This window comes from Rhincodon typus, chromosome 7, assembly GCF_021869965.1.
Source record: "Rhincodon typus isolate 14 chromosome 7, sRhiTyp1.1, whole genome shotgun sequence".
In the NCBI taxonomy this organism is placed as follows: domain Eukaryota; kingdom Metazoa; phylum Chordata; class Chondrichthyes; order Orectolobiformes; family Rhincodontidae; genus Rhincodon; species Rhincodon typus.
The window spans coordinates 70,492,006-70,517,234 of NC_063338.1; the positions used below are offsets into that span (position 1 = coordinate 70,492,006).

At 41.5% G+C, this 25,229-nt stretch overlaps 1 protein-coding gene across 1 annotated transcript in view; it reads right to left on the reverse strand.

Annotated features, from left to right (window-relative positions):
• The window catches only part of LOC109913185 (von Willebrand factor D and EGF domain-containing protein-like), a 283,384-nt gene that overhangs the window by 97,675 nt on the left and 160,480 nt on the right, over positions 1-25,229 (reverse strand). The window contains exons 13-18 of the mRNA XM_048599097.1: positions 20,858-20,994; positions 17,500-17,661; positions 12,819-12,923; positions 6,917-7,031; positions 6,534-6,784; positions 2,202-2,421 (exon numbers count right to left, since the gene is read on the reverse strand). Coding sequence (XP_048455054.1) covers positions 2,202-2,421; positions 6,534-6,784; positions 6,917-7,031; positions 12,819-12,923; positions 17,500-17,661; positions 20,858-20,994 — 990 coding nt within the window. The remainder of the gene's footprint in view (positions 1-2,201; positions 2,422-6,533; positions 6,785-6,916; positions 7,032-12,818; positions 12,924-17,499; positions 17,662-20,857; positions 20,995-25,229) is intronic.

A 25,229-nucleotide genomic window follows, 5' to 3' on the forward strand; every position in this document is an offset into this window, starting at 1 on the left:
TACAAGTCATGACTTAAACAACCAAGGCCTCAGGTTAAACCTAACATTTTAGAACTATAAGGGCTTTTTAAACCTGCATATTCTTATTTTTTTTTGTCCCAGACATTTACCCCTTTTTAAACTTTATCCACATATTAGTACGTGTGTTTAATGTTGCATTTAATTATTTTGTGAGGTTAATAATAAAATTCCTCTTACATTCACTCAATGAAACCCTGTAATTCGCTTCTTAACTTTGAACTAGCAAACCGTACTTTAATCAAAGTTTAATAGAACTGCATGCTGAATAGAATTAAAAATCTTTGTTGCAGACTTAAAAAGACAGGAGCAAATTCACCCTTCTCACTTGTCATACCGCAGAATTACATCTCCATAATTATGAGACTTAAAATATCGAGCTGGGTTAAAGCCATTAATACTGAATTAAACAGATTAAACTTCTGGAAATAAAGTGTAAATGGTATCAGTCCACATTTAATCTGGAAAGCTTCTGCAAACGAAATGTTGTTATACACATGATTGATACTTCATATCAAAATCAACAGTGCATGATGTCATATGATGGTTTACTTGTTGATTTACTGTTTATTTTCCTGCAAGAGAGTAGTTTCATAGGAATATATGAATAGTAAATTATTATTCTATATCGACTGGCAAGACAGTGCTTTTAGCAATGCCAATCTTTAATGTAGTTTGAGAGTAAGAACTTTGATGGTTAGAACAATGGACAGAAAATTCGAAGATCATTTTCCAATGAGTTTCATAGAAAACAAATACCTAAAACGACACACTTCCATATATGGCACCTTTATGAAAGAGAACATCCAAAGACTAAATCACAATAAGGTATGGAAAAAAAAAGGCCAAGTTAAAAGAGGGAGAGGTTCTAAAGAAATGAATGACAGAAGGTTAGTGTGGGAGAAATGAGTTTCAATTCACGGGGCACTGGCACCAGTACTAGGAATAGTGGGAGCTGTACAATTGGGAGGACCTTTACCATGCTGGGACAAGTGGTCTGGCACACTGTATAACAAGGGGCAATAAAGACAGCTCTAAACCACACAGTGGGAGTGAGGGATCAAGTAAGGGAAAATAGGATAAATTAAAGAAAGAGATAAAGCCAAAAAAGCAATGTAACTCTCAGGGAATTGATAATCTAATTGTGTGGCATGAACACAGAAGTACATAAAGATAAGAGTCAGCAGATGAGGCTAGATGTAGTGAAAATAATAAAAGTAAGTCATGATTTATGGGGGTAATATGCTGGAAATCAAGCCCCACTATTCCTCGAGTCACCACAAATGTGAAAAGATTTAAGTCAGACTGTCCAAAATTTCAAACTTTCCTGACTAACTCAGATTAAAATAAAACATTCATCAGTTTTCTGTATGTAACAAATCTTTTATTTGGTTCGAATAAAAAAAAACTGTCTTTAATCAATGACAATTAAGAAATATGAATTGTTAATTTATAACTCTACAAGCTAAACTCCAAGCCTTCTTAAAATCTCCACTCTCACGTAGACAGACATACAAAGACAGACAAGGCATGAATATTAAGGGTGTGCACTGATACTCTCTCTCATTCATTGGTTGAGAATTTGTTTTTACTGTCTTTAAACACGTTTTAATCCTCATTCAACAGGTATTTGCAGAGAAAAGTGAGTGGTGCTGTTTCCATATGATGCACAACAGTCCTCAGCTAACCACCTGGTGCAACTGAAGCCTCACCTGCCCTTTCAACTGAATGTAAAACATGAATGTGGCACGAGTTTGAAGAAGAACAAGGGAATTATTCATTGAGTCCTAAGGGCTGTGTGCCTCTGAGCAATATCTTGTTGTTGTATGTGGGTTTGCTATCTAATTGGCTGTAGTACATCCTAACTTATAAAGAGTCAGTGTACTCAAAATTAATTAACTGACTGTAAAACCCTGAGGGTATTCTGCAGCCACAAAAGGCTCTATATAAATGTATTTATCCCCCTTTTTCTTGCAAAAGTTATTTCATATATTTACAACATACCAAACAAATCCTTAAGTCCAGAACTTACTGTAATGTGGAAGAGTTAACATTAATTGTAGTCATATTTCTGATTGCTATTCATTTTACAGAAATTTCAACATATTCATATTCTTTCAATTTTAACCTGACTTGCAATTGTATCTACGGTACTATTTATATAAAGTAATACAGGTTCCTACCTGTGAGACCAGCTGGACAGTTGCATGTGTAGTTGTTGATGCCATCCACACAGGTGCCAACACCACATGGATTTGATTTACATTCATCTATGTTTTCTTGGCAAAGCTCCCCTTTAAAACCAACAAGACACACACAGAGGTATTCTCCACTTCCTGGGGGGAAATTGATATTTGTAACACATGTTCCACCATTAGCGCAGCCACATGGCTTCACTAAAACCTATAAAGGAAAATAAGGAACAGTTGAGACAGCTTAGGCAGCAGAGTAGTAGCACACCATCACAATTATAAACACGTGATGTCTTAACAACACACATATACAGTACATTTGGTTTTTGATGACCCTTGTAAGTTTTCTGTTTGATTTTTGTCATTTTCTTTCCCTTCAGAGTTGCTGGTACTACTATGGCAAGTGTGCCAATGGCTATTTCACTTTTTGTAAAGTCCAGGTCTGAGACGTTCAAGTTGGGTGACCCTGACCTACACAGGAAATCAGGGTACGATCTTCACAAAGCCATCAGGGACACCAAGAGACAATACCAGACTAAAGTGGAGTCCCAGATAACCACACGAGCACACACCGACCGTGACAAGCTTACAAGATGTAACGGGCTACAAAGTGAAGCTGAACAGAATTGCTGACCACAGTGTAACCCTCCCTGATGTGCTCAATGCATTCTTTGATCGTTTTGAACAGAAGGTAAGTGAAATGATGTCACCTGACCTGACAGCCTCAGGTGCACCTGTATCCAGTCACCGCTGTAGGTGACTTATGGGCCTTCTTGAGAGTGGTTCCACAGAAAGCAACTGGCTGGATGCAATCCCCAGCCATACACTCAGATCTTGTGTGGTTCAGCTGATGGGAGTATTCGCAGACATCTCTAACCTCTCCTTACTATGATCTCAGGTCCCCACCTGCTTCAAGAAGACCACTACCATCCCGGTGCCAAAGGGAAATCAGGCACATGCCTTAATGACTGCCGCCCAGTAGCGCCAACATCCGTCATTATGAAGTGCTTTGAGAGGCCAGTAACGGGACACATCAGCTCCAGCCTCCCAGATTGCCTCGATCCACTACAACTTGCCCACCATCGCAACAGGTCCACGGCAGATGCCATCTCCCTGGCCCTACACTCATCCTCGGAACATCTGGATAACAAGGATCCCTACATTAGACTCTTACTTATTGCTTTTAGCTCCAACTTCAACACTATCATTCCAGCCAAACTCATCTCCAGACTCTGAAACCTAGGACTCTGCTCATCCGTCTGCAATTCTCAAATTCCTGACCCACAGACTGCAATCAGTAAGGACAGGTGACGACACCTCCTCCACAATAATCCTCGATATCTGCACTCCACAAGGCTGCGTACTCATCCCCTTATTCTATTCCTTATACATTCATGACTGTGTGGCCAAATTCTGCTCTAACTCCATTTACGAGTTTGCTGATGATAACACTGTAGTGGGTTGGATCTCAAACCATGATGAGACAGAGTACAAGAAAGAGACAGCTTAGTGGCACGGTGTAAAGACAACAATTTTTCCCTTAATGTCAGCAAAACGAAGGAGCTTGTCATCGACTTCAGGAAGCTGAGTAGAGGACATGTCCCTGTCTGCATCAATGGTGTTGAGGTGGAGATGGTCAAGAGCTTCAAGTTCCTAGGAGTAAATATCATCAACTATCTGTCCTGCTCCATCCATGTCAATGCTACAGTCAAGAAAGCATACCGACACCTCTACTTTCTCAGAAGGCTAAGGAAATTCGTCATGTCCACAAAGACTCTTACCAATTTTTATAGATGCACCATAGAAAACATGCAATCTATACGCATAAAAACTTGGTTTGTCAACTGCTCAGTCCAAGACTGCAAGAAACTACAGTGAGTTGCGAACGCTGCCCAGTCCATCATGAAAACCAGCCTTCCATTTATGACTCCATCTATGCTTCCTGCTGCCTTGGGAAAGCAGCTAACATAATCAAAGAACCCCTCCCACCCCGGTTATACTCTCTTTCACCCTCTGCCGTCAGGCAAAAGTTTGAATACACGCACCAACAACTTCAAGAACAGGTTCTTCCCTGCTGTTATCAGACTTTTGAATAGACCTCTCATATATGAAAGTTGATCTTTCTCTGCACCTTCTCTGTAGCTGTAATGTTATATCCTGTTTTCTATTGTATTAACTTGAATGTACTTATGTACGGCATGATTTGCCTGGTTAGCACGCAAAACAATACTTTTCATTGTATCTCGGTACATGTGACAATAATAAATCAAATCAGACCTGTGAGCAATGAGATTAAAAATGCCTGAGGGTGAAGTAAAAAGAAAGAGAATCATTGCGAGTTATATTGGGAACAGTAGTCAGTTTCTAGTAAATTCGAAGGAATGTACTCAAAAACAATTAAAATATTTCAATTAATGGCCTTATACTTAACAGTCTTTTTAAAGGCCCATAAATGAGTGTGACAGGCAAAAAGTTACAATGGTGATTAATTCATCCTGGTAGCAACGCCAGATCTGCTTCTAGCATTTTTTTTAAAATGTGCGCAAAAAATTCGCAGAAAATCAAGCTGCACTGAATGTAATGTTCTTTTAAAATCCTGTGACTCTTTGCCCCAGTACAGAGACTTTCATCAAATTCTACCTAAAAGACCAGAAAAACCAGGTTTAGAATATAGACTGATGTGGTTGTTTCCCAGCCTTAAAAGAGGCATGAGATGGTCCATGGATTAGATGCCCACCAGATCCATGAGGGTTTTTTGGCCTGGTCCTCATAGATAAGGATGTTTGTTAACCTTGACATGTTTGTTCTTTGCATTACCAATTGGTCACTGTTTAATTAAATATTTCCTACATAATAGCTGCATGGTTTAAGTAGTAAAATTTAATGAAGTCACTACTTTGCAAAATACATTCTCGTTGAACAACACAATATCAGTTCCTGCTGCAGGCAAATTAATGGCATGTTTAATAGCCCTGGTGAAAGTAAAACAAGTGCGCTGATATCTTGAGAGACCCCAGCAATTTTAACCTAGTATTGCCAGACAGGAGACCAATGAAATTGGACAGGATAATGATTTTACACACCCATACCATTTAACATTACACTCTATTCGTTTCAATGGAGAGTAAAATTGGACTAGTGTGTAACAAAGTGTTGCATTTGATCCTGTTAGTTTCCCAATGGGTGAGTTACTTGAAATTGATCCTGATACACTTCACTTCACAGTGCAGCCCAAAAGCCTCCATGCTAAATCTTTGTATTAAGACCTTAATATTCTGTTGTATTGAAAATTGCGCATGAATGTACAGGACTTAAATCAAACCTAATACTATCTAACCATTGAATGTGTACCATATTTATGTATCTAACCTATGACTTTAATGGGAATATATCATCCATGAATTCAAAGGAAATATTACTGTTCTCCTGTACTTAAGAACACTCTCCTGTAACAAGTACCTTTCTTTAACAATAAATCAGATGTATTGAAGTGGCACAGTGGCTCAGTGATTAGCATTGCTGCCTCACAGCACCAGGGACCTAGGTTTGATTTCAGCCTGAGGTGACTGACTGTGTGGAGTTTGTGTGTTCTCCCCGTGTATGTGTGGGCTTCTGCTGGCTGCTCTGGTTTCCTCCCACAGTCCAAAGATGTGCAGGTTGGGTATATTGGCCATGCTAAATTACCCATAGTGTTCGAGGACATGTTGGTTAGGTGCCTTAGCATGGGAAATATAGGAGATGGGTCTGGGTAGGATGCTCTTCAGAAGGTTGGTATGGGCTTTTTGGGCTGAATGGCCTGTTTCCACACAGTGGGGATTCTATAAATAAAAATTACATTAGAAGTCAGTTGCATTTACTGATTTGTAGCAACGCTCCTGGCTATTATTATATATACCCTACCTTTATTTGAAGATTTACCTGCGAGAGACTATATGGTAATTAAAAGTAAGGTAAAGTTATCATTGTCTTACCAGAGCATAAGGCTGCTCGCCTATTAAAGAGTGACACAACTGGTGCTGGTTTAACCCAAGGGTCACCACACCTCAGGTGAGCAAAGAGGTAGAGAAGTAGAATCCTTCACAGTAACCTCAGCAGGAATTGAACCCGCAATGTCAACATGACTCTACACCACAAACCAGCTGTCTAGCCAACTGAGCTAACCAATCCTCATGGATGGTCACATGTTGCAATTCCAGCTGATTTCTTAACTTTTGTCAAAATAAGCTGGAGTTCCGTTTGCATGGAAATGTTTAAAAATGGTTCAGGTCATGAGTAAAGAAACTTGTAAGAGTTCTTTAATTTAATGGGTCTTTCTGAACTCACCTGAACAGAATATGTGCTTTGTGCATTGCATTCATCAGCTACAGTAAAGCTGAAGTTGCCAGACTCTTGAGAATTCACTTTCCAGATCAGAAGACCTGCAGGTGATAGGCTGCCATTCTGTGGTCCAGATTCCAGCAAGAATAGGACTGCTGATCCTTCAGGGTCCACAGCCGTGAACTGGTAGACAAAATTTTCACCAAAGAAAGTCTGGAGCTTAGCTGTGGACGGCTGGTAAATTGGTGGCTGATTGTCTTAAGGAAATGCAAAGTTGAAGGTTATTAAGAATAAATCTAAACAAAGCAATTGCTCCCCCAATCTTCTCTCCAGAAACAAACAAATAAATTTCCCTTAATCAAACGCAAAAACTATGAATTTAAACTTACTTTCATTTATAGACCAGGTGAATTTGGATATGCCAGGCCTGCAATGTAAACAAAGGCTTGTTGGGTTTGTGTCTCCTTCACCATAGCATAAGCCATCTATATTACAGGTCTTTTCCTACGGATAAGAGTGATATTTGTAATTTACACAAGGATCAACGAAAAGAATCACTCTAACACAAACAGAAAATGGTGAAAATATCCAGTAGTTCTGACAGCAGTTAAAAAGCTAGGAACAGGGTTAATATTCTGACTGCTCAAACTGTGCGGTGAGAAAGGTAATTGACCCGAAATGTTAATTTGGTTCCTCTCTTTACAGATGCTGCCGAACCGCTGAGCATTGCCAGAATTTTCTCTTTCTATTTCAGATTTTCAGCATCAGCAGTAATTTGCTTTTAGTTAGTATAATAATTGATGACAATCATAATAAGCAACAAGTGTATATAAATCATTGCACTTGTCTAACCACGTGGAAATTGGTGATCTTTGTGGCAATTTTATCTTTGTAAAATGACTTTACTTGCAAACTGCTTTCATACTTCTAAAGTAATTTACTGCTTGGAATGCACTTTTAGATGTCTTGTGTCATGAAGGGCATTATACATAGGCAGGCTTTTGTTTTTAAAGCCTAGTTACCAAATCCTTATATTCCTGCTATTGTTTCTTATCACAGATTTGCAACCATTCGACAGTACTTCATGTCCAGTTGCTTTCCCTACACTTCCCTTTCTGGCTTTTAGGTGAAGCATCTGATTTATTATTTCCACAGGCAATATTATTACTCCAATGAAAATAACTGTATTGCATTCTTAGCGACGTACAAAATCTGTTCATTCAAGTAAAAGACAAACAGATCCAGCTCAATTAAGGTGTATCGATTCTAAACTCCCTTTCTCACACATCATTCAAAAGTGACCAAGTTGATTATTCTTCAACATTCTTACAGGCCATCCTCAAACATACAGAAGGTTGATTTGGTGCAGTACATCAGATAGCTGCATCTAGAGTTAACTCTGCTATTTACATCTGCTAAACAGTGTCAGGATGAAGGTAAGACATAAACAATCTGAAGGCAACTATGTAGTTAGCAAAGGTGAACAGTGAATGCTTCGGGATGTGTCATGCTTATTCTGCAGTGAGAAATGGTGCCCTGAAGGTAATTGCGACAGGTTGCAGGATGAGGAAGAGGTTATAAGTCTGTCCCCCAGGACGCACACTAAAATAAACATCAACTGCACCTGGAAGGCCATCAATTCGGTGAAAGATGCTCTTTGAAAGCCTGAAACTTGTTGGTCTTCCAGAAGAAGGCGGTGACCCCGAATGAGTGTTGCAGACTGGTACATTCCAAGGTCCAGGACTATGTACTGAGGGACACACTAAAGCTTGGGTCAGCTGACGCCAAGGTGCAGTGGTCAAAGACCACTGTTTAAGGTCTTTCTGCTGAAGGTAAATAGGTCTGTTCAGTTATCAGACCCTCTTAGAGCCTCAAATACACGTAAATATTAGAAGGCAGAGATAGCAGGAGCTGAAGATGCTGGAGTCAGAGACAACACAGTTGGAGCTGGAAGAGCACAGCAGGTCAGGCGGCATCAGAGGAGCAGGAAAATTGACATTTTGGGTTATAACTCTTCTTCAGAAATGCGGAGGGGGAAAGAAATAGAGAGGGGGTGGGGCTAGGGAAAGGTAGGTGCGATGGTGATAGATGAATGCAGGTAGTGAGTGGTGGAAATTGGTCAGTGGGATGGGTGGGGCAGATAGGCGGGACAGAAGATGAACTGGTTGTGTCAGGTCAAGGACACGGGAGGGTTGGGGAAAGGTAGGTGAGGTGGTGACAGGTTGGATGCATTTGGGGATTCGTCGATGGGAAGGGTAGGGCAGGTAGGTGGAGAAGAAGATGGACAGGTTCGTAGAAGATCATAGAATCCCTAGAGTGTGGAAACAGGCCATTCGGCCCAACAAGTCCACACCGCCGCTCTGAACAGCATCCCATTCCCCTACTCTTTCCCTGTAACCTAGCATTTCCCATGTTTAATCCACCTAATTTACATGGGCCTGGACACAACAGGCAATTTAGCATGGCCTATCCACCATACCTGCACATCTTTGGACTGTGGGAGGAAACCGGAGCATCCGGAAGAAACTGACATAGACATAGGGAGAATGTGCAAACTCCACACAGACAGTCGCCTGAGGATGGAATTGAACCTGGGTCCCTGGCGCTGTGAGGCAGCAATGCTAACCACTGAGCCACCATGCCACTTGTGTCAGGTCAAGGAGGCAGGGGTGGGAGGGACGGTTGGACGTGGATGAGGCCTGGGGTGGGGAGATCTTAAAACTGGTGAATCCTATGTTAAGGCCTTCGGGCTGTAGGCTCCTGAGGCAGAATATGAGGTGTTGCTCCTCCAGTTTGCATGTGGCGTCATTGTGGCACTGGAGGAGGCCCAGGATGGACATGTCAACCAGGGAGTGGGAGGGGGAGGGGGAGTTAAAATGGTTGGCTACTGGAAGGTATTGTCGTTTGTCTTGTACAGAGCACAGATGCTCCACAAAACGGTCCCCAGGTCTACGTTTGGTCTCACTAGTGTAGAGGAGGCCACATCAGGAGCAACAGATACAGTAGACCAAGTTGGAGGATGTACAGGTGAACCCCTGTTAGATATGGAAAGGTTTGCTCTGAGCCTTGGATGGAGATGAGGGGGTAGGTATAGGGGCAGGTGTAGCACTTCCTGTGGTTGCAGGGAAAGGTGCTGGGGGTGGTGGGGCTAGTGGTGAGTGTGGAGCGGATGAAGGAGTCGTGGAGAGAGTAGTCCCTACGAAAGGCAGATAGGGGCGGGAGGGAAATATCTCTTTGGTTGTGGGGTCGGACAGTAGGTGCCGGAGAGTGATACACTGGATGCGGAAGTTGGTGGGGTGGTACATGAGGACTAGGGGAATTCTGTCTTTATTTCTGTTGGGGGGAGGGGGTGTGAGGGCGGAAGTGCGGGAAATGCAAAAGATGTTGTTTAGGGCATTTTTGATTGCCGGACGGGGTAAGTTGCGGCCCTTGAAATACGAGGATATTTGGGATGTTCAGGTATGGAATGCCCCATTTTGGGAGCAGATGCGGCCGAGGCGGAGGAATTGGGAGTAGGGGATTGCATTCTTGCAGGAAGGTGGGTGAGAGGAGGTGTAGTCCAGGTAGCTATGGGAGTCGGTGGGCTTGAAATAGATGTTGATTTTGAGGCAATTACCAGAGATGGAGATGGAGAGGTCCAGGAAGGGGAGCGAGGTATCGGACATGATCCAGGTGAACCTGAGTTTGGGGTGAAAGGGGTTAGTAAAGGTGATGAACTGTTGAACTGCTCCTACCCATCCACCCCACCCATTCCACTGACCAACTCCCACCACTCCCTACCTGCACTCACCTATCACCATTCCACCTACCTTCCCTAGCCCCACCCCTTCACTTTATTTATTTCCCAGCTCCCTTCTCCCTCCCCATTTCTGAAGAAGGGTTCCAAACCAAAATATCAATTTTCCTGCTCCTCTGATGCTGCCTGGCCTGCTGTGCTCCTCCAGCTTCAACTGTGTTGTCTCTAAATATTATTAGTGTACATATCAGAGAGGTATTTGTATTTTTGGATAGAGACAAAGTCCATTTCCTTTTTTATAGCACTAGCTGCCATATACTGGAAAGTATTGACTAATATACAGTGAAATCCTTTGGAAAATTAACAGCTTTGCACAGTGTTAATAAATAAATCAGTTAATGGGTGATTGAATATTTAGGTGTGTACATGGTAGGATGTGTGAAGTAACTAGGCAAATGGTCGGATGGGTCAACCATGAGGGTAGCTTGACAGATAGGTGTGGTAACAGCAAGGGTAGGGTAGGCTGCCAGCTGGGTGAGGTGAGTAGTTGGGTCAGGAAATGTTGAGAGTAAAGCATCCATGTGGAAAGGGATCCTTTTCAAATTAACAAATTCTGACATCAAGTCACATAAGCAGATAGTAGAACTAGTAAGGCTACATTTATAGTACCAAGTGCAGTTCTGGTCACCCTACTATAGAAAGGATATTATTAAACTAGAAAGAATGAATGTAAAGATTTACGACGATGCTACTTGAACTGGAGGGTTTGAGTAATAAGGAGAGGCTGGGACTCTATGACTCTGTGACATTACTAAAAGGTTGGCTACATGTGGACTATTTCCATTTTGTAATTATTCTAGCTATAGAAAAGGAAGTAGCAAAATGTAGGGACAGCATTCCCTAACTTAAGGGCTGGGCAACAGAATGTACAGATAGCAATGATGTAGGGATTAATATTGGGGATGCATAACAGCGCAGAACTGAAGAAGTGGAGATACCTCAAAAATCGTGAAGGTTGTAGGAAGTTACTGAATCAGGGAGTGGATAAGCCTTGAATGGATTTGAAAAGAGGTGAGAACATTAAAATCTAAGCATTGCCAGATCAGGAAACTGCAGGTGAGAAAACACAGGAATGTTGGTAAAAAGGAATTGGTGTGAGTTGCCATATTGGGCATCAGATTTTGTGTTTATTCTCTGCGTGAAACTCACAGCAAACTGCTTATCTGCCTCATTATGAATATTAAATAAAGGTTGGTATGGAAATCAAGATTCCTAAAAAACAGCTCTTTACAAAACTTGAGCTCTTCTGTCTTAAATGAGATGTTAAACAAGGGTTGAATAGACTGGGGATGATTTCACTGGAGTGTCAGAGGCTGAGGGGTGACCTTATAGAGCCTTTTAAAATCACGAGCGACATAGATAGGGTGAATAGCTAAGGTCCTTTTCCTAGGATGGGGAGTCCAAAATTAGAGGGCATAAGTTTAAGGTGAGAGGGGAAAGATTTAAAAAGGGCCAGAGGGATGCCTATTTTTTTTACGCAGAGGACGATGCGTGCTTGGAATGAGCTGCCAGAGGAAGTGGTGGAGGTGGGTACAAATACAACATTTAAGAGGCATCTGGATGGGTACATGAATAGGAAGGGTTTAGAGGGATATGGACCAAAGGCTGGCAAATGGGACTCAGTCAGCTTGGGATGTCTGATCAGAGCAGATGATTTGGACTGAAGGTGCTATTCTGTGCTATATGACTCTATGACCAGGACTCCGTCTGCTCTCTCAGATGGAATGAAAAAGACCCATGGTATAATTTAGAAGTAGTGCAGGGAGTTAATCCCAGGGCCCTGGTTATTATTAATTCCTCGATTAACATCACGGCTTATTCGAATTCTTGTTTGGAGGTGTTTGCTATATTTGTTGCTGGTTTTCTACATTATGACCACAAAAGCTGAAAGGAAATGCAATTCATTGTCTGTGAAGCAATTTGGGACATCCAAGTTCATGAAAGGTGCTTAGCGATTGTACATGCTAGGCGTACAATACTCAGTAACATAGCAGGCTGTATGATTTGAAAGAAAAAAAAAGACTGTTTTGTCTGGGCTACAACAACTGGATTAGAGTTACGCAAAGTCCAAGAAATGCAAGTCCGGAAGGGTAGGATGTCCTTTTCTGGACAAACAATATGCAGTTAACCAATGGCCAAGTTCAATTTCAGTTGGATAAGTTATAGCCCCAGATACATTTGAGAGTCCCTACACGTCAGTCCTTAATAATCTCGGATAAGTACTGTGCATTCCTATCGGAAGACAATTTCTCACTTTCTGACAGAGAAACGAATCTTATTGCATGTGTTTTTCTCAATGGCTTGTTTCGGAAATCCTTGTTATAATAAAGGATCTTTCCAGGTGATATGCTGACTCCTAGCTGACCAAAACCTCAAGTTTAATAATCGACAAGCTCAATGCCAATTCTTTTCAAGCATTTTGTCATTTGAAACTGCAAGATTATACCGATAATTCAAATTTTCTGTTGAATCAATATTCCAAAAACTGAAGTTACCTTCAACTTACAAGTTCCATGAGGCATGTTATCACAGATCTGGCAAACCCCATCATACAGTGTTAGGACTTTCGTATTACTAAACAAGGTTCCATCATTTGTAATCTGCCAAATCAAAAAAAAATGGTATTTTCAGCAAAATAACTGTATATTATTTTATTCAAGCATTTAATAATTGGAAATTTTTATTTGGAAAGTTAAAAATAAATCTCAACCCCAACTTGAACAACAAGGAATTCATGAAACCCATTTCTTAGCATGGAATTGGCAAGGAAAACAGCAGTGATTTCTTCCCTAATGTGTTGTCTAATTGGTACCCTTTTCAAGGCTAACATGCAGGATTCTTAGAAAAATTTGAAAGCAGCTACTGCTTTTGGATGGACCACAGAATTTAGTATAGAATTCAACTGCAGTGGGGAAGTCATTTCTTTCCTATTACATTGCTCTGTATTGTAAGCTGTTTCCTACAATACAATACAGCACAGGAACACGCCCTTTGGCCCACCGAGCTTGCGCCCATTCCTAATCTTTATTCAGACCTGCTACACATTGCCCAGGCACAGTTTCTATCCCTCTGTTCACCTCACGTTCACGTGTATAATAAAGATACATCCTAAACTTTGCTAATGTGTCTGCTTCCACCACCTCCACTGGCGGCACGTTCCCGGCACCCAACAAAGTTAATCCACACTTCTCCCCTAAACTTTCCCCCTCTCACCTTGAACCTGTACGCTCTTACAGTTGACCCTTCCATCCTAGGAAAAAGCTTCTGACTATCCACCCTATGTTTCTCATAATTCTGTAGACCACTATCAGGTTGACCCTCGGCCTCCATCCTTCCAGCGAAATGATCTGAATTTATCCTCAGATAAAAACCTCTCCTCATAACTAAAACCCTTCAGATCAGGCAACCCTTTTCTGTACCTCTCCAAATCAGCCACATCCTTCTGGCAGTGTGGTGACCAGAACTGCATGCAATATTCCAAATGTGGCCTAACTAAAGTTTTGTACAGCTGTAACATAACTTGCCAACATTTATATTTGCTGCCTCAGCCAATTAAGCATGCTCTATGCCTTTGTGACCACTTTATCTTCCGGTGTTGCCAAGTACGCCCAGATCCCTCGTATGTCAATGCTCTTAAGTGTTCTGCCATTTATTGTATAATTCACACCTGAATTTGATCTTCCGAAATCCATCACCTCGCATTTTTCCAGGTTAAACTCCATCTGCCAATTCTCTGCCAAAATCTGCAATCTATCTATATCCTGCTGTATCCTCTGCCAACCTTCTTCACTATTTGTAACTCTTCCCATTTTAATGTCATCCACAAACTCACTAATCATACCAATTACATTTTCTTCCAGATCATTTATGTATACATTACAACCAACCAAGATTATTCTTCAAATTTTTGTGGATTCGTTTTTAATCCAAATCATGTAGAATGAGCTGTGACCATGACAGCTAACATCGGCACTGAGGAAATTATAAGGAAATAAATATTGTGGGCAATAAATGTTTGGAAAGCAAAAGATGCTGGCGGAGAAGATTTGAAAAGTAACTAAAGAGAGAAAGCAGACAGACAAATCTACAGCAGCATACTGCTGGTTGCAGTTGAAACAGGCAAGGCTTTCAAATGTCGGGCTGTATTTTCTAGCCCCTGAATGATGTAAAAAGTTGATTGGGAAAATGTAGCCAGATATAAAAAATTTGATTCTTAGCATTGAGAAAAATAAAATCCAATTTTTCACCTAAAATGTGAACAATTGCATTGAGAATCTTGCTGTTGATGCTTATTTGCCTGTATTTATATCTCATTAATATCTGATCTCACCTCACTCATGTCAATTCCCTATTCTCTCACACAAACTTGTCAGTGACAATTCCCCCAACATGAAAATCAGAGCGGGTACTTGGTGACTCCAATTCTCCACTTCGTCCTCCTGGCCAACATCTAGGCCAGCAGTCCCCAACACCTCAGGACATGCTCCATGAACAGTGACCACCTGCATTCTCCCTTCCACAGAGATTGGCATTGGACATGTAACAAGTTCACTGATTCACTTAGAATACAGATATACACATCAAATGCCACTGAGTGTCAAGGGACCAAGGTGAGACTCTCTCTTGTTGGGGATGGTCATTGCTTGGCACTTGTGTGGTGCCAATTTTTCTTGGCACCTGTCAGTACAAACCCGGATATTGTCCAGGTCTTGCCGAATTTCAACACGGACTGCTTCAGTACCTGAGGAATCACAAATGGTGCTGAACGTTGTGCAATCACTAGTGAACATTCCAACTTCTGACCTAGTGATGGAGGGAAGGTCATTGATGAAGCAACTGAAAATGGGTGCGCCAACAACACTACCCTGAGGATCTCCTGCTGAGATGCCCTGGAGTGCAAGGTAGCAGAGACTGGCTGATGACACCTACCCTGATGGAGGGCAGAAGATCATCCTCCTGCACTGCTGGGCAGTCCTCTAGACCATAGATATTGCACTGGCCTGGGGTATAATTTCAGACCAGGTTGTCAAGCTCTAGTGCCACGATCTCTTCTGGCAAACCTGAGGAAACAGCCCTCCTCTCTACCACTCTCCTCAACAGGACCTCCACATCCCTGTCATCAAATCAGCTGCCAACTTGTCTCTGTTTGCCACTTTTGACAACGTAACTGTGAATGGTAGTCCCTTGCTGGCAGCTGGTGCACAGCTGGGGTTTAAACGTGGCATTGGTAATAGGAATCCAGGGTGAGTGCATTTTCTGCTGACAAGTGAGTAATGCAGAAGAGGTGCCACAGAGGCGTGGTGTATATATAATGAGAGGAGCAGCGTAAATTTAGAAAGCGTGCCAGGGCCCATGGCAAGAAACCTGCCATGAAACTCCCTGAAATTGACATTTAGCCATTTTTGTAACATTCAACCTATAATGGTGGATTTCCCAGTGACCAGTTGGAATGGGTAATCTCACTTGAAAGTACTGAAAGCTTTGAGCCTTACAGATCAGAAAATCTCCACTCCCTAAATTAATGATGTGCTCTCACATTAATATGATAATATTCATAGATTGATATCTATCTGATGTAAGGATGGAAATTTGATACTTACTACTGGTGGCAGTCTGTGTCGTTTGATGCAGAGAAGGCTGAACAAAAGCATAGGATTTGCTGGGTGAAAACAGATCACAATGCATCCAGGTTGCCATTAACTATCTTGGTGATTGTATTATGGGATGATGGTGTTGTTGAAGAATTCTCACACATAATCTTTACGAGTGGTAGTGTGTTTTGGAAACCATCTGTCCAAAGTCACCAGTGCTTCTCAGAATGCTAAACTCACATCAGCATGCATTTGGAGACTCAGTTCCTTATTGTGCCTAAGAAATTGGCTCCACACATACCATCATTAAATACCAAGCAGTAAATGATAAAGAAACCTACAAACCCAGAAACCTATAAAATTCTGACAGCTTGCCTTCACTGGTCAGTGCATTGTGTGTAAGAGTTGGCATGTTCAGGTCATTGGTTAAGCCACTTTTGGAATACTGCGTTCAATTCTGGTCTCCCTGCTATAGGAAAGATGTTGTTAAACTCAAAAGGGTTCAGAAAAGATTTACAAGGATGTTGCCAGGATTGGAGGGTTTCAGCTACAGGGAGAGGTTGAATAGGCTGGGGCTTTTTTCCCTGGAGTGTCAGAGGCTGAGGAGTGACCTTATAGAGGTTTATAAGATCAGGAGGGGCATGGATAGGGTGAATAGCCTATGTCTTTTTCCCAGGGAAGGGGTACCCAAGCCTAAAGGGCATAGGTTTAAGGTGAGGGGGGAAACGATTTAAAAAAGATTTGAGGGACAACCTTTTCACACAGAGGATTGTGTATATATTGAACAAGCTGCCAGAGGAAATGGTAGAGGAAGGTACAATTACAATATTTAAAAGGCATCTAGATGGGTACACGAAGAGGAAGGGTTTAGACAGAAATGGGTCACATACTGGCAAATGGGACTAGATAGCTTAGGATGCTTGGTCGGTGCGGACGAGTTGGACCGAAGCTCTGTTTCCTTGCTCTATGATTCTATGTGACCCATTGTTAAACCAGTTACGAAAAAGGAGACCAGAAGTTAATCTTCGCTCAGTTCTAGATGCAGTCACAAAGTAAAACATAAATGAACAGCTCCTAACTCTGCAATCCACCACCAGTGTCAATTAGTTTTATTTTATTTGTGTGCAAGTAATTATCAGAAAGTGCCACCATCTGAATGCATTTAACTTTAATTTATACAATTAACATAAATTAGACGTATACTGCATCAAACAAAATCCTGAAAGAAATCTATAATGACAATTAGAATAAATCAATACAAACTGCATCCACTCCATCCTCAGCAAGCCTATAGATTACTACTTGCTCAGTGAAATATTGGTAGTGCAGATTTGTTTTGAATTTACATACCCCATCAGCAAAAGGTCATGCTCTCCAACTGAGCTATTGTAATGAGTGACCAGAAGAACCTTGCATATTCAGCACAGGATTAATGAAGGAGAAAATGAATTGGGGGAAATAGTAACAATTTGTTATTCAATCCCAGTGTTAAACACAAACAATAACTCCAATCAAGTTACAGCATCAAATTATAGTTTGAATTTCAGTTTAGAGTATTTTAGTCTTCAGAGTTTCAATATCTTACCTTTATTTGCCACCTGGCAAAAGGTTTATCTGAAAACATGAAATCCACAGTCTCGATAGCCAAACTTGTCAGTGCTGGAATTTGGCAATCAACAGCTTTGGTACTCAGGAATGTTGCCTTCGTTATCTGTGTAGCTCCCAGAATCCATTCTTCATTCACATACTGCTCTCCACATTAACGGGAAACAGAAAGCACATATTCACATTGTAATCTGCGCAAGCCCTTTAACCACCACAGAAGAAAACAACAACTCTAAATTCGAAATCTCGACCTTAATTGTTTCTTACAATCAATTAATGATTGACTTGTACTCGCCAAAGCCACCCTTTGCAGGATGGGCATAACCTCTGGTGTATAGGTTAATGATGATGTGGAGGTGCCTGTGTTGGACTGGGGTGGACAAAGTCAAAAGTCACATAACATCAGGTTATAGTCCAACAGGTTTATATGAAATCACAAGCTTTCGGAGCATCGCCCATTTGTCAGGTGCACCTAGGTCCCACTGGAAAATCACGGCAATATTTCTCCGATGTGAACTGGCAACGGATGAGGTTCCCTCATATGGTATTAGAATTATAGCAAGTTTCACATTAGACTGTGGTACTTCCACAGCCTTCTCTTTGAAACTGCAATCAAATATTTGAAACAAAGATATTTTAAAAGATTAAAGATTGTTGTATTGCATCACCATAGTCTTGCCAGGCCATAGGCCTACTCTCTCATTATAGAGACAGCCAGTGGTAATTTAACCTGAGGGCCACCATACCTCAGGCCATGGGAGAGGCTGAGAGGGAAAGTCCTGCATGGTAACCTCAGCCAGTGCAGAAACTGAACCCATGCTGTCGGCATCGCACAGCTTCACAGACCAACCATCCAGCCAACTGAGCTAAACATTTCATTCTGCAGGAAACCTGGCTCCAATGTATGATGCGCGAGAGGTTTGAAACTGACAGCAAAGATAAATAACCTTGTTCAAATATTCTTTGAATAGGGCAAATGATTAGGAACAACTTGGATTCCCATGATAAATCTCATGAATTTCTGCCAGGCTCTCTAATTTTGTATATGAAGTCACTGATGCAGTAAAAAGTTTGGTTTCTGACTAGTTCAAAGCAATAACAAAACACCTGCCATAAGAGAATCAATGGCCCTGCTTTTGAAAGGGACTTATCTATAAATCCTATACTATGATTTAATAGAATACATAAATCAATCAATAAGGCTGAATAAAATAAATGTTTTGAAATATATTTTGTTTTTTTTTTGCTCATTGAGGTATGCCATGGCTATAGGTAAGAACATTTTTCCTATTTGTCTGTCTGACTGACTGTCTGTCAGTCAGTATTGAATAATGCATCAAAAGAAAGTTTGAACCCCAACTTCAGAGAAGTGCATTACATCAACATGCATTTATACCCTCTCAGAGGAAGATTTTTCCCTCACATTTCCTAACCCCACCATCAGGTTAAGCCATGGGTATAAGGCCCATTGTGGGAAACAATCATTGCAATTTTCCTCAGGCCACCCAATTAACGGTAAAAGGCAGGGTCCTCAAAACAACAGGATATGGAGGCCCCTGATAGTGGGGCACTGCTACATAGAGACTGCACATCGTTGCCCTGATTTTGATGGGATGCTGCTCAAGTTTATTGACACACACTCAGTATGCGATTGTAAGTGTCAACAATAATGAGAACCTCTCACTCCAGCCTAACCCCCACAGCATCCAAGACAAGCAGCAGGCATGTAGGATAGTGGCATGGCCATTTTACTGTCCAAGGTGCAAAGTGACCGGCTCCTACACCTTGTGCAGGTTGTCCAACTAAGGGAGACGGAGAGGTCTGCAAAGCTGGAGAGCCAATGTGTGGCCTTCCAGCCTGAAAGAAGCAGGAAGTGGTAATGCAAGTGAAGGGAGAAGGTGCTTCAAGTTGGGCAGGCTGTGTGCACATGGCAGTTCGGAGCCAGGAACCGCCATGCAGGCCAGTGGAGTTCTTTTTAACCAACCATGGTGGGGGCCAAAAATCAAGCTCCAGATCTTTTTATTCTGTAGAATTATATTGAATACATGATATAGAAACAGGCAGTGGGATCAGCGAGTTAGTCTACATATCACACACTTGGCCCTACATTGAAAATGAAAGAGGGAAAATCACAGCCTTCAACTCAGCTGACTGCTCATTGTCCCAGCCATGTCCATTGGTGCTTCTGGTGCTGTTAGGACTAGGACTACCCCAGCCAAGTATTGCTCCTTGGAATGTTTACTGGTTACAGGACAGTCAGTATTGCCTGTAAGACATAGCCATCAACTGCTCAACTGACAGAATGGGAAACCTTTCTAACCTAAAAATCCTAGCCCTGGTGTCCAGAAGTCTTTCCATTTGCAGTCTAACTAACTGTCTTCAATCTCTTGACTTTTCAATTCTATCGTTATAGAAGTAAATACTTGCCCTGGTTAAGATGTACCTGAGAATAAATGTGGCCATACTGGTTTTCAGTCCATACTTCATGCTGTGCAGCAAAATATACTCAGCAATTTGTATGTCCTTGAAAAAAAGATCCATATCATTTAATATCCCATAAATCTTTACAGAAAGAATGTCAATAGTTTTGTTTTCTTAAGTAAGAATCAGATTTTTGCCCGCAGATGCTTCACAATGATAGTAATTTGTTTAAAAATGTGTTCATCGCACTTTAACAGCTCACGTATCTAGTTTATGAGTAAGATGGTAGTTTCTTTTGCTGTCAAGTTGTCATTAGGATCTTATTTGACTCAAAGGATAAATGGTGTATAAAAGGGACAGTGAAGTAAAGTTCATCACATGACTTCAATACTGCTCCTGCCACACAAAGAATTAATGGGGGATTGCACACTCTGAGGAGTTTTCATTACCTGGAGACAGGATCTCTGTGGTCTTGATGGACAGGCCAGTTTGGGGTGGGGGGGGATGGAGGGAGGGGGATGTTGATGGTGTGTGAGAGTCTGTGCGCGTTTGTGAGTGCGTGCCTGTCTCCTGTAACGTGAAAAAGGGCTGAGGACTGAGCAGGGTTACCTGCCCATTTTCCACCAGCCCTTGAACGCTTCCTGTCAGCTTCAGGTTGAAACAAAAACAGAAGTTGCTGGAAAAGCTCAGCAGGTCTGGCTTTGTCTGTGAAGAAAAATAACGTTTCGGGTCCGGTGACCCTTCCTCATAAGTATTGAACGGAGACTGGGCAGGAATGAGGCGATGGTGGGCTGGTTGCCTTAGGCCTCGCCAGCTCCCCATAAAATTGCAGGTAGTTCAAGGCGCATGGGCCTGCAAAGCACCGGCAGGGAATGTACAATTCTGTTAAGTCATCCAAATCAGTGTTTACCTCTTACCTTTAGAGTAGTAGCTTCACACTGGAGACTGGGTGAGTCTCTGAAGCCCAGACCAAATACTCGGATGCTGCTGCACTCATAGATTCGAATATCACACAGGCCACCATTCTCCAGATCGGTAATCTCAGGAATCTGACCTTAAAAAGGGGAAAAAAATAAATAATCGCAGGGAACGTTATTCTGGCAGCAAACAAATTGTAGTCATGCATTAAAAAGCTTAATTTCGTGAAATTAAACGCTCATACCATCATAATACAAGCACATAATTTTTAATAGTCTCCATTTTAAACTCTAATTCTTCTAAATGATCACTGTTCTAAACAAGCAGTGCACGTCTGCCATACAAAGGAGAAATAAAACTTGTGATGAACATGGTGGATAGTTTAATGAGAATCTGATAACTGGTTTAACTTTAAGGGTCTAATCATGAAATCCAGATCACAAACTGTACGTAACATCTTGCTCTGTATGTAATAGCTCACCGTTATACTTTTCTACTGCCACAACAGTGTAACAACCAAGGTAACAGGGATGCATCTATTCCTAAAGACTTTTCTTCACAATATTCTTCAGTAATACTTAATTCTTTCTATTACATTCATTTATTACAAATAAAACTTAAACAAACATGCAATGATTGCTGACAAAAAGAAGTTTTAGACAGTGCAAAAATGGATATGACTTGTATTCTAACATCCTGAAGTAAACAGGAGGCAAATATGGACAACAGACAAACAACGGTTAACCACATCAAGCAGCAATTCCAACTGAGACAGATCCCACGGATTTCTCAGCATTCCCCCAGACATTAGCTACAATGCGGGCCACCACATAATTTCATAAAGGACTCCAATTGCACCTTTCGATGGTCTGGCCTTGAAATTCCCTCAAGAGCTGCCATGAAGACTGCTCAGCTTCTGGCGGTTCACTTCCCTTTCCAGGGACTTTGCTTCCTGCATTCTGGGAAATGTGCTTAATCACCAGTACAACTCCAGCTTTTCACAAACAGCAGCATTCGTCAAGCCGGTATTGCCCCAGGCTTGTTACCCGAACTGCAATTTGGGTTAGTTTACAAAGCAAATACAGCTTTTGTTTGTTTCCTTCACCTTCATTCACAGTTGCAGTAAACTATCACTGGCTTCTTCTGAAATCTAGCAGCGCTCAGGGCTTTTTCTGCACCCTAAGCCCAATACATTGTTGTGCCAAATGACTCCTAGAATTGCGACCTTGGTTCTCACAGCCTAGAGCTTTGTAAATGCTCTTGATTTCTTACTGAGGTCCAACATATTATTAACCGACTGACCTCTGAACTCCTAACTTTGGCTACACATAACTTGTGGTCATAAGTCATTTCTAAAAATCCTGATACAGCACTAGTCTCCTGGTGGGAGGGGGAAAAGGATGGAAAAGATGGAAAGGGAGGGAAGGGAGGGAGGAAGAAAAGGAAACAAAAAAAAGTCATTAAGTGTCCTCATTAGTCTTATTTCCAGATAAATGTTCTGTGACTTTTTCATTTACTTGGGCACATTTTCTTTAATTCATTCATGGGATTTGGGTGTCACTAGTTGGGTCAACATTTATTGTCTCTCCTGAACTGCCCAGAATGCAGTTAACAGTCAACCACATTGCTATGGATCTGGAGTTACATAGAGGCCAGGACAGGTGTGGACAGCAGTTTGCTTCCCTATTAGTAAACCATTTGGGTTTTTCTGACAAACAACAGAGATTACACAGTCATCATTTGATTCTTATTTCCAGATTTTTATTGAATTCAAATTCCACTGTCTGCCATGGTGGGATTCAAGCCCACGTCCTCAGGACATTACCAAGCTTAACAGTCTAACAACATCATTGGGTCGTGGCTCCCCTAACTGCTGTTCAAACCATGGAGTAGAAATTCATCTTGGGCAGTATCACAGTGCTGTTATATGCCCAGTCACTGACTTCTATAGAAATTAATGTGGGCCAGTGATTATAAAAGGTCGTCAATTTGATACTGCACATTTTTGATTGCTGCTAAGACCAATTTCTTCATCCAAAACTTTTCATATACTTCTTTGGCACACTTTCACAAAAATGATCAGTAAATAAGGGTAACCAAATAGAAATATATTACAAAACCTTCACTAATTATTTCATTAGCATTATTGGTGTGCATTTAAGTATGGCTTAAAGTCAAAGTTTGAAATCTATACTTTTTAATAATGTTAAATCAGTATTTGTTCCCACAAAATTGCAGTCAATTGTTGGATTGCGGAAGTATTTGAGACCTAAGTGAGACCATAAGATTTAGGAACAGAAATAGGCCATTTGGCTGATCAAGTCTGCTCAGTCTCTACTCTTGTATTCTAGCCCTCTTGAAATGAATGCTTACATTGTAATTGCCTTCCTACTGCCAAATGAACCTGCATGTTAATCTTAAGGGAATCCTAAACCAGGACCCCCAAGTCCCTTTGTGTTTCAGATTTCCGAAGGCCTTCCCTGTTCAGAAGATAGTCTAAACCTCTATTCTTCCTACCAAAGTGCATTACTTTACACCTTCCCATATTGTATTCCATCTGCCACTTCTTTGCCCACTGTCCTAGCCTGTCCAAGTCCTTCTGAAGCCCATCCCCCTTCGACTTCTTCAATGATACCTGTACCTCCATCTATCTTCGTATCATCTGCAAACTTACCAACAACGCCCTCAGTTCCTTCATCCAGATCGTTAATGTATAATGTAAATAGTTATGGTCCCAACACTGACCTGTGTGGAGCTCCACTAGTCACTGGCTGCCATCCTCAGAAAGACACCTATACCCCCACTCTCTGCCTTCTAGTATCATGGGCTCCTATCTTATTTAGCAGCATTTGTCAAAGGCCTTCTGGATATCCAAGTAGATCACATCCACTGACTCTCCTTTGTCTGATTTGTCCATTACCTTCTCAAAGAATTCCAACAGATTTGTCAGGCATGACTTCCTCTTCACGAAGCCGTGCTGACTCAACCCTATTTTAGCATGCACTTTAGCAAGTACTCTGCAATCTCATCCTTAATAATGGACTCTAAAATCTTAGCAATAACGGTGGTCAGCCTACAGTTTCCAGTCATCTTCCTCCCTTCTTAATTAGGGGTATTATATTAGCCCTTTTCCAGTCCTCTGGGACTCTCCCTGACTCCAGTAATTCCTGAAAGATCACCACCAATACCTCCACAATCTCCCCAGCTATCTCCTTCAGAACCCTGTGGTGTAACCCATCCAGTCTGGGTGATTTATCTACCTTCAGACCTTTCAGCTTCCCCGGCATCTTCTCCTTAGTGATGGCCACTACACTCACCTGTGTCCCCTGACTCTCTTGAAGTTCTGTTTTGCTGCTGGTGTCTTGCACTGCAAAAACTGATGCACAGTGCCTATTCAGTTCCTCTGCAATTTCTTTGATCCCCATTATTCATTCTCCAGCCTCATTTCCCAGTGGTCCAATGTCCACTCTTGCTTCTCTCTTACATTTTAGATTAAAAAAAAACTCTTGCAATTTTCTTTTAAATTACTAGCTAGCTTTCTCTTGTATTTCTCCCCCTTATTTCTTTTTTAGTTATGCTCTGCTGGTTTTTGAAGAATTCCCAAACTTCTGGCTTCCAACTAAACTCACAAGATATGCGTCTTCTTTTGCTTTTCAGCCATGACTAACTTGCCTTGTAGCCATGGTTGCCTCATCATCCCCTTAATATATTTCTTCTTCCTTGTGATGAATTCCTGCTGTGCCTCCCAAATTACCCCCAGGAATTTCTGCCATTGCTGCTCTATCATCTTCCTTGTTAGACTCCCCTTCCAATCAACTCTAACCCTCATGTCTTTGTAGTTATCTTTACTCAACTGTAATATCATTGAATTAGATTCCAGCACATTTTTCCTCGACCTGTCAGGAAAATTCTATCATATTATGGTCTTTGCCCCCTATGGCTCTCCTTTACCTAAAACTCCCAGATCAGGTCTGCCTCATTATACATCACTCAATTCAGAATTGCCTGTTCCCTCATGGACTCTACTGTAAGCTGCTCAAAAGCCATCTTGTGGACATTTTGCAAATTCTTTTTCTTGCGAGCTGCTACTAACCTGATTTTCCTAGTCCACCTGCATATTGAAGTCCTCCATGGTTATTGTAACAGTGGCTTTCTTACATTCCCTTTCCATCTCCTGATATATTTAATATCCACATCCTGACTCCTGCTAGGAGGCCTATACACAGCTCCCATCATGATCTTTTCTCCTTTGCAGTTATTCAACTCTCCTCACACTGATTCCATGCCTTCTGACTATATATCACTTCTGGCTACTGAGTTAATTTAATTTCTTACTAACATGGCAACCCTGCCCTTCTGTCCTATCCTTTC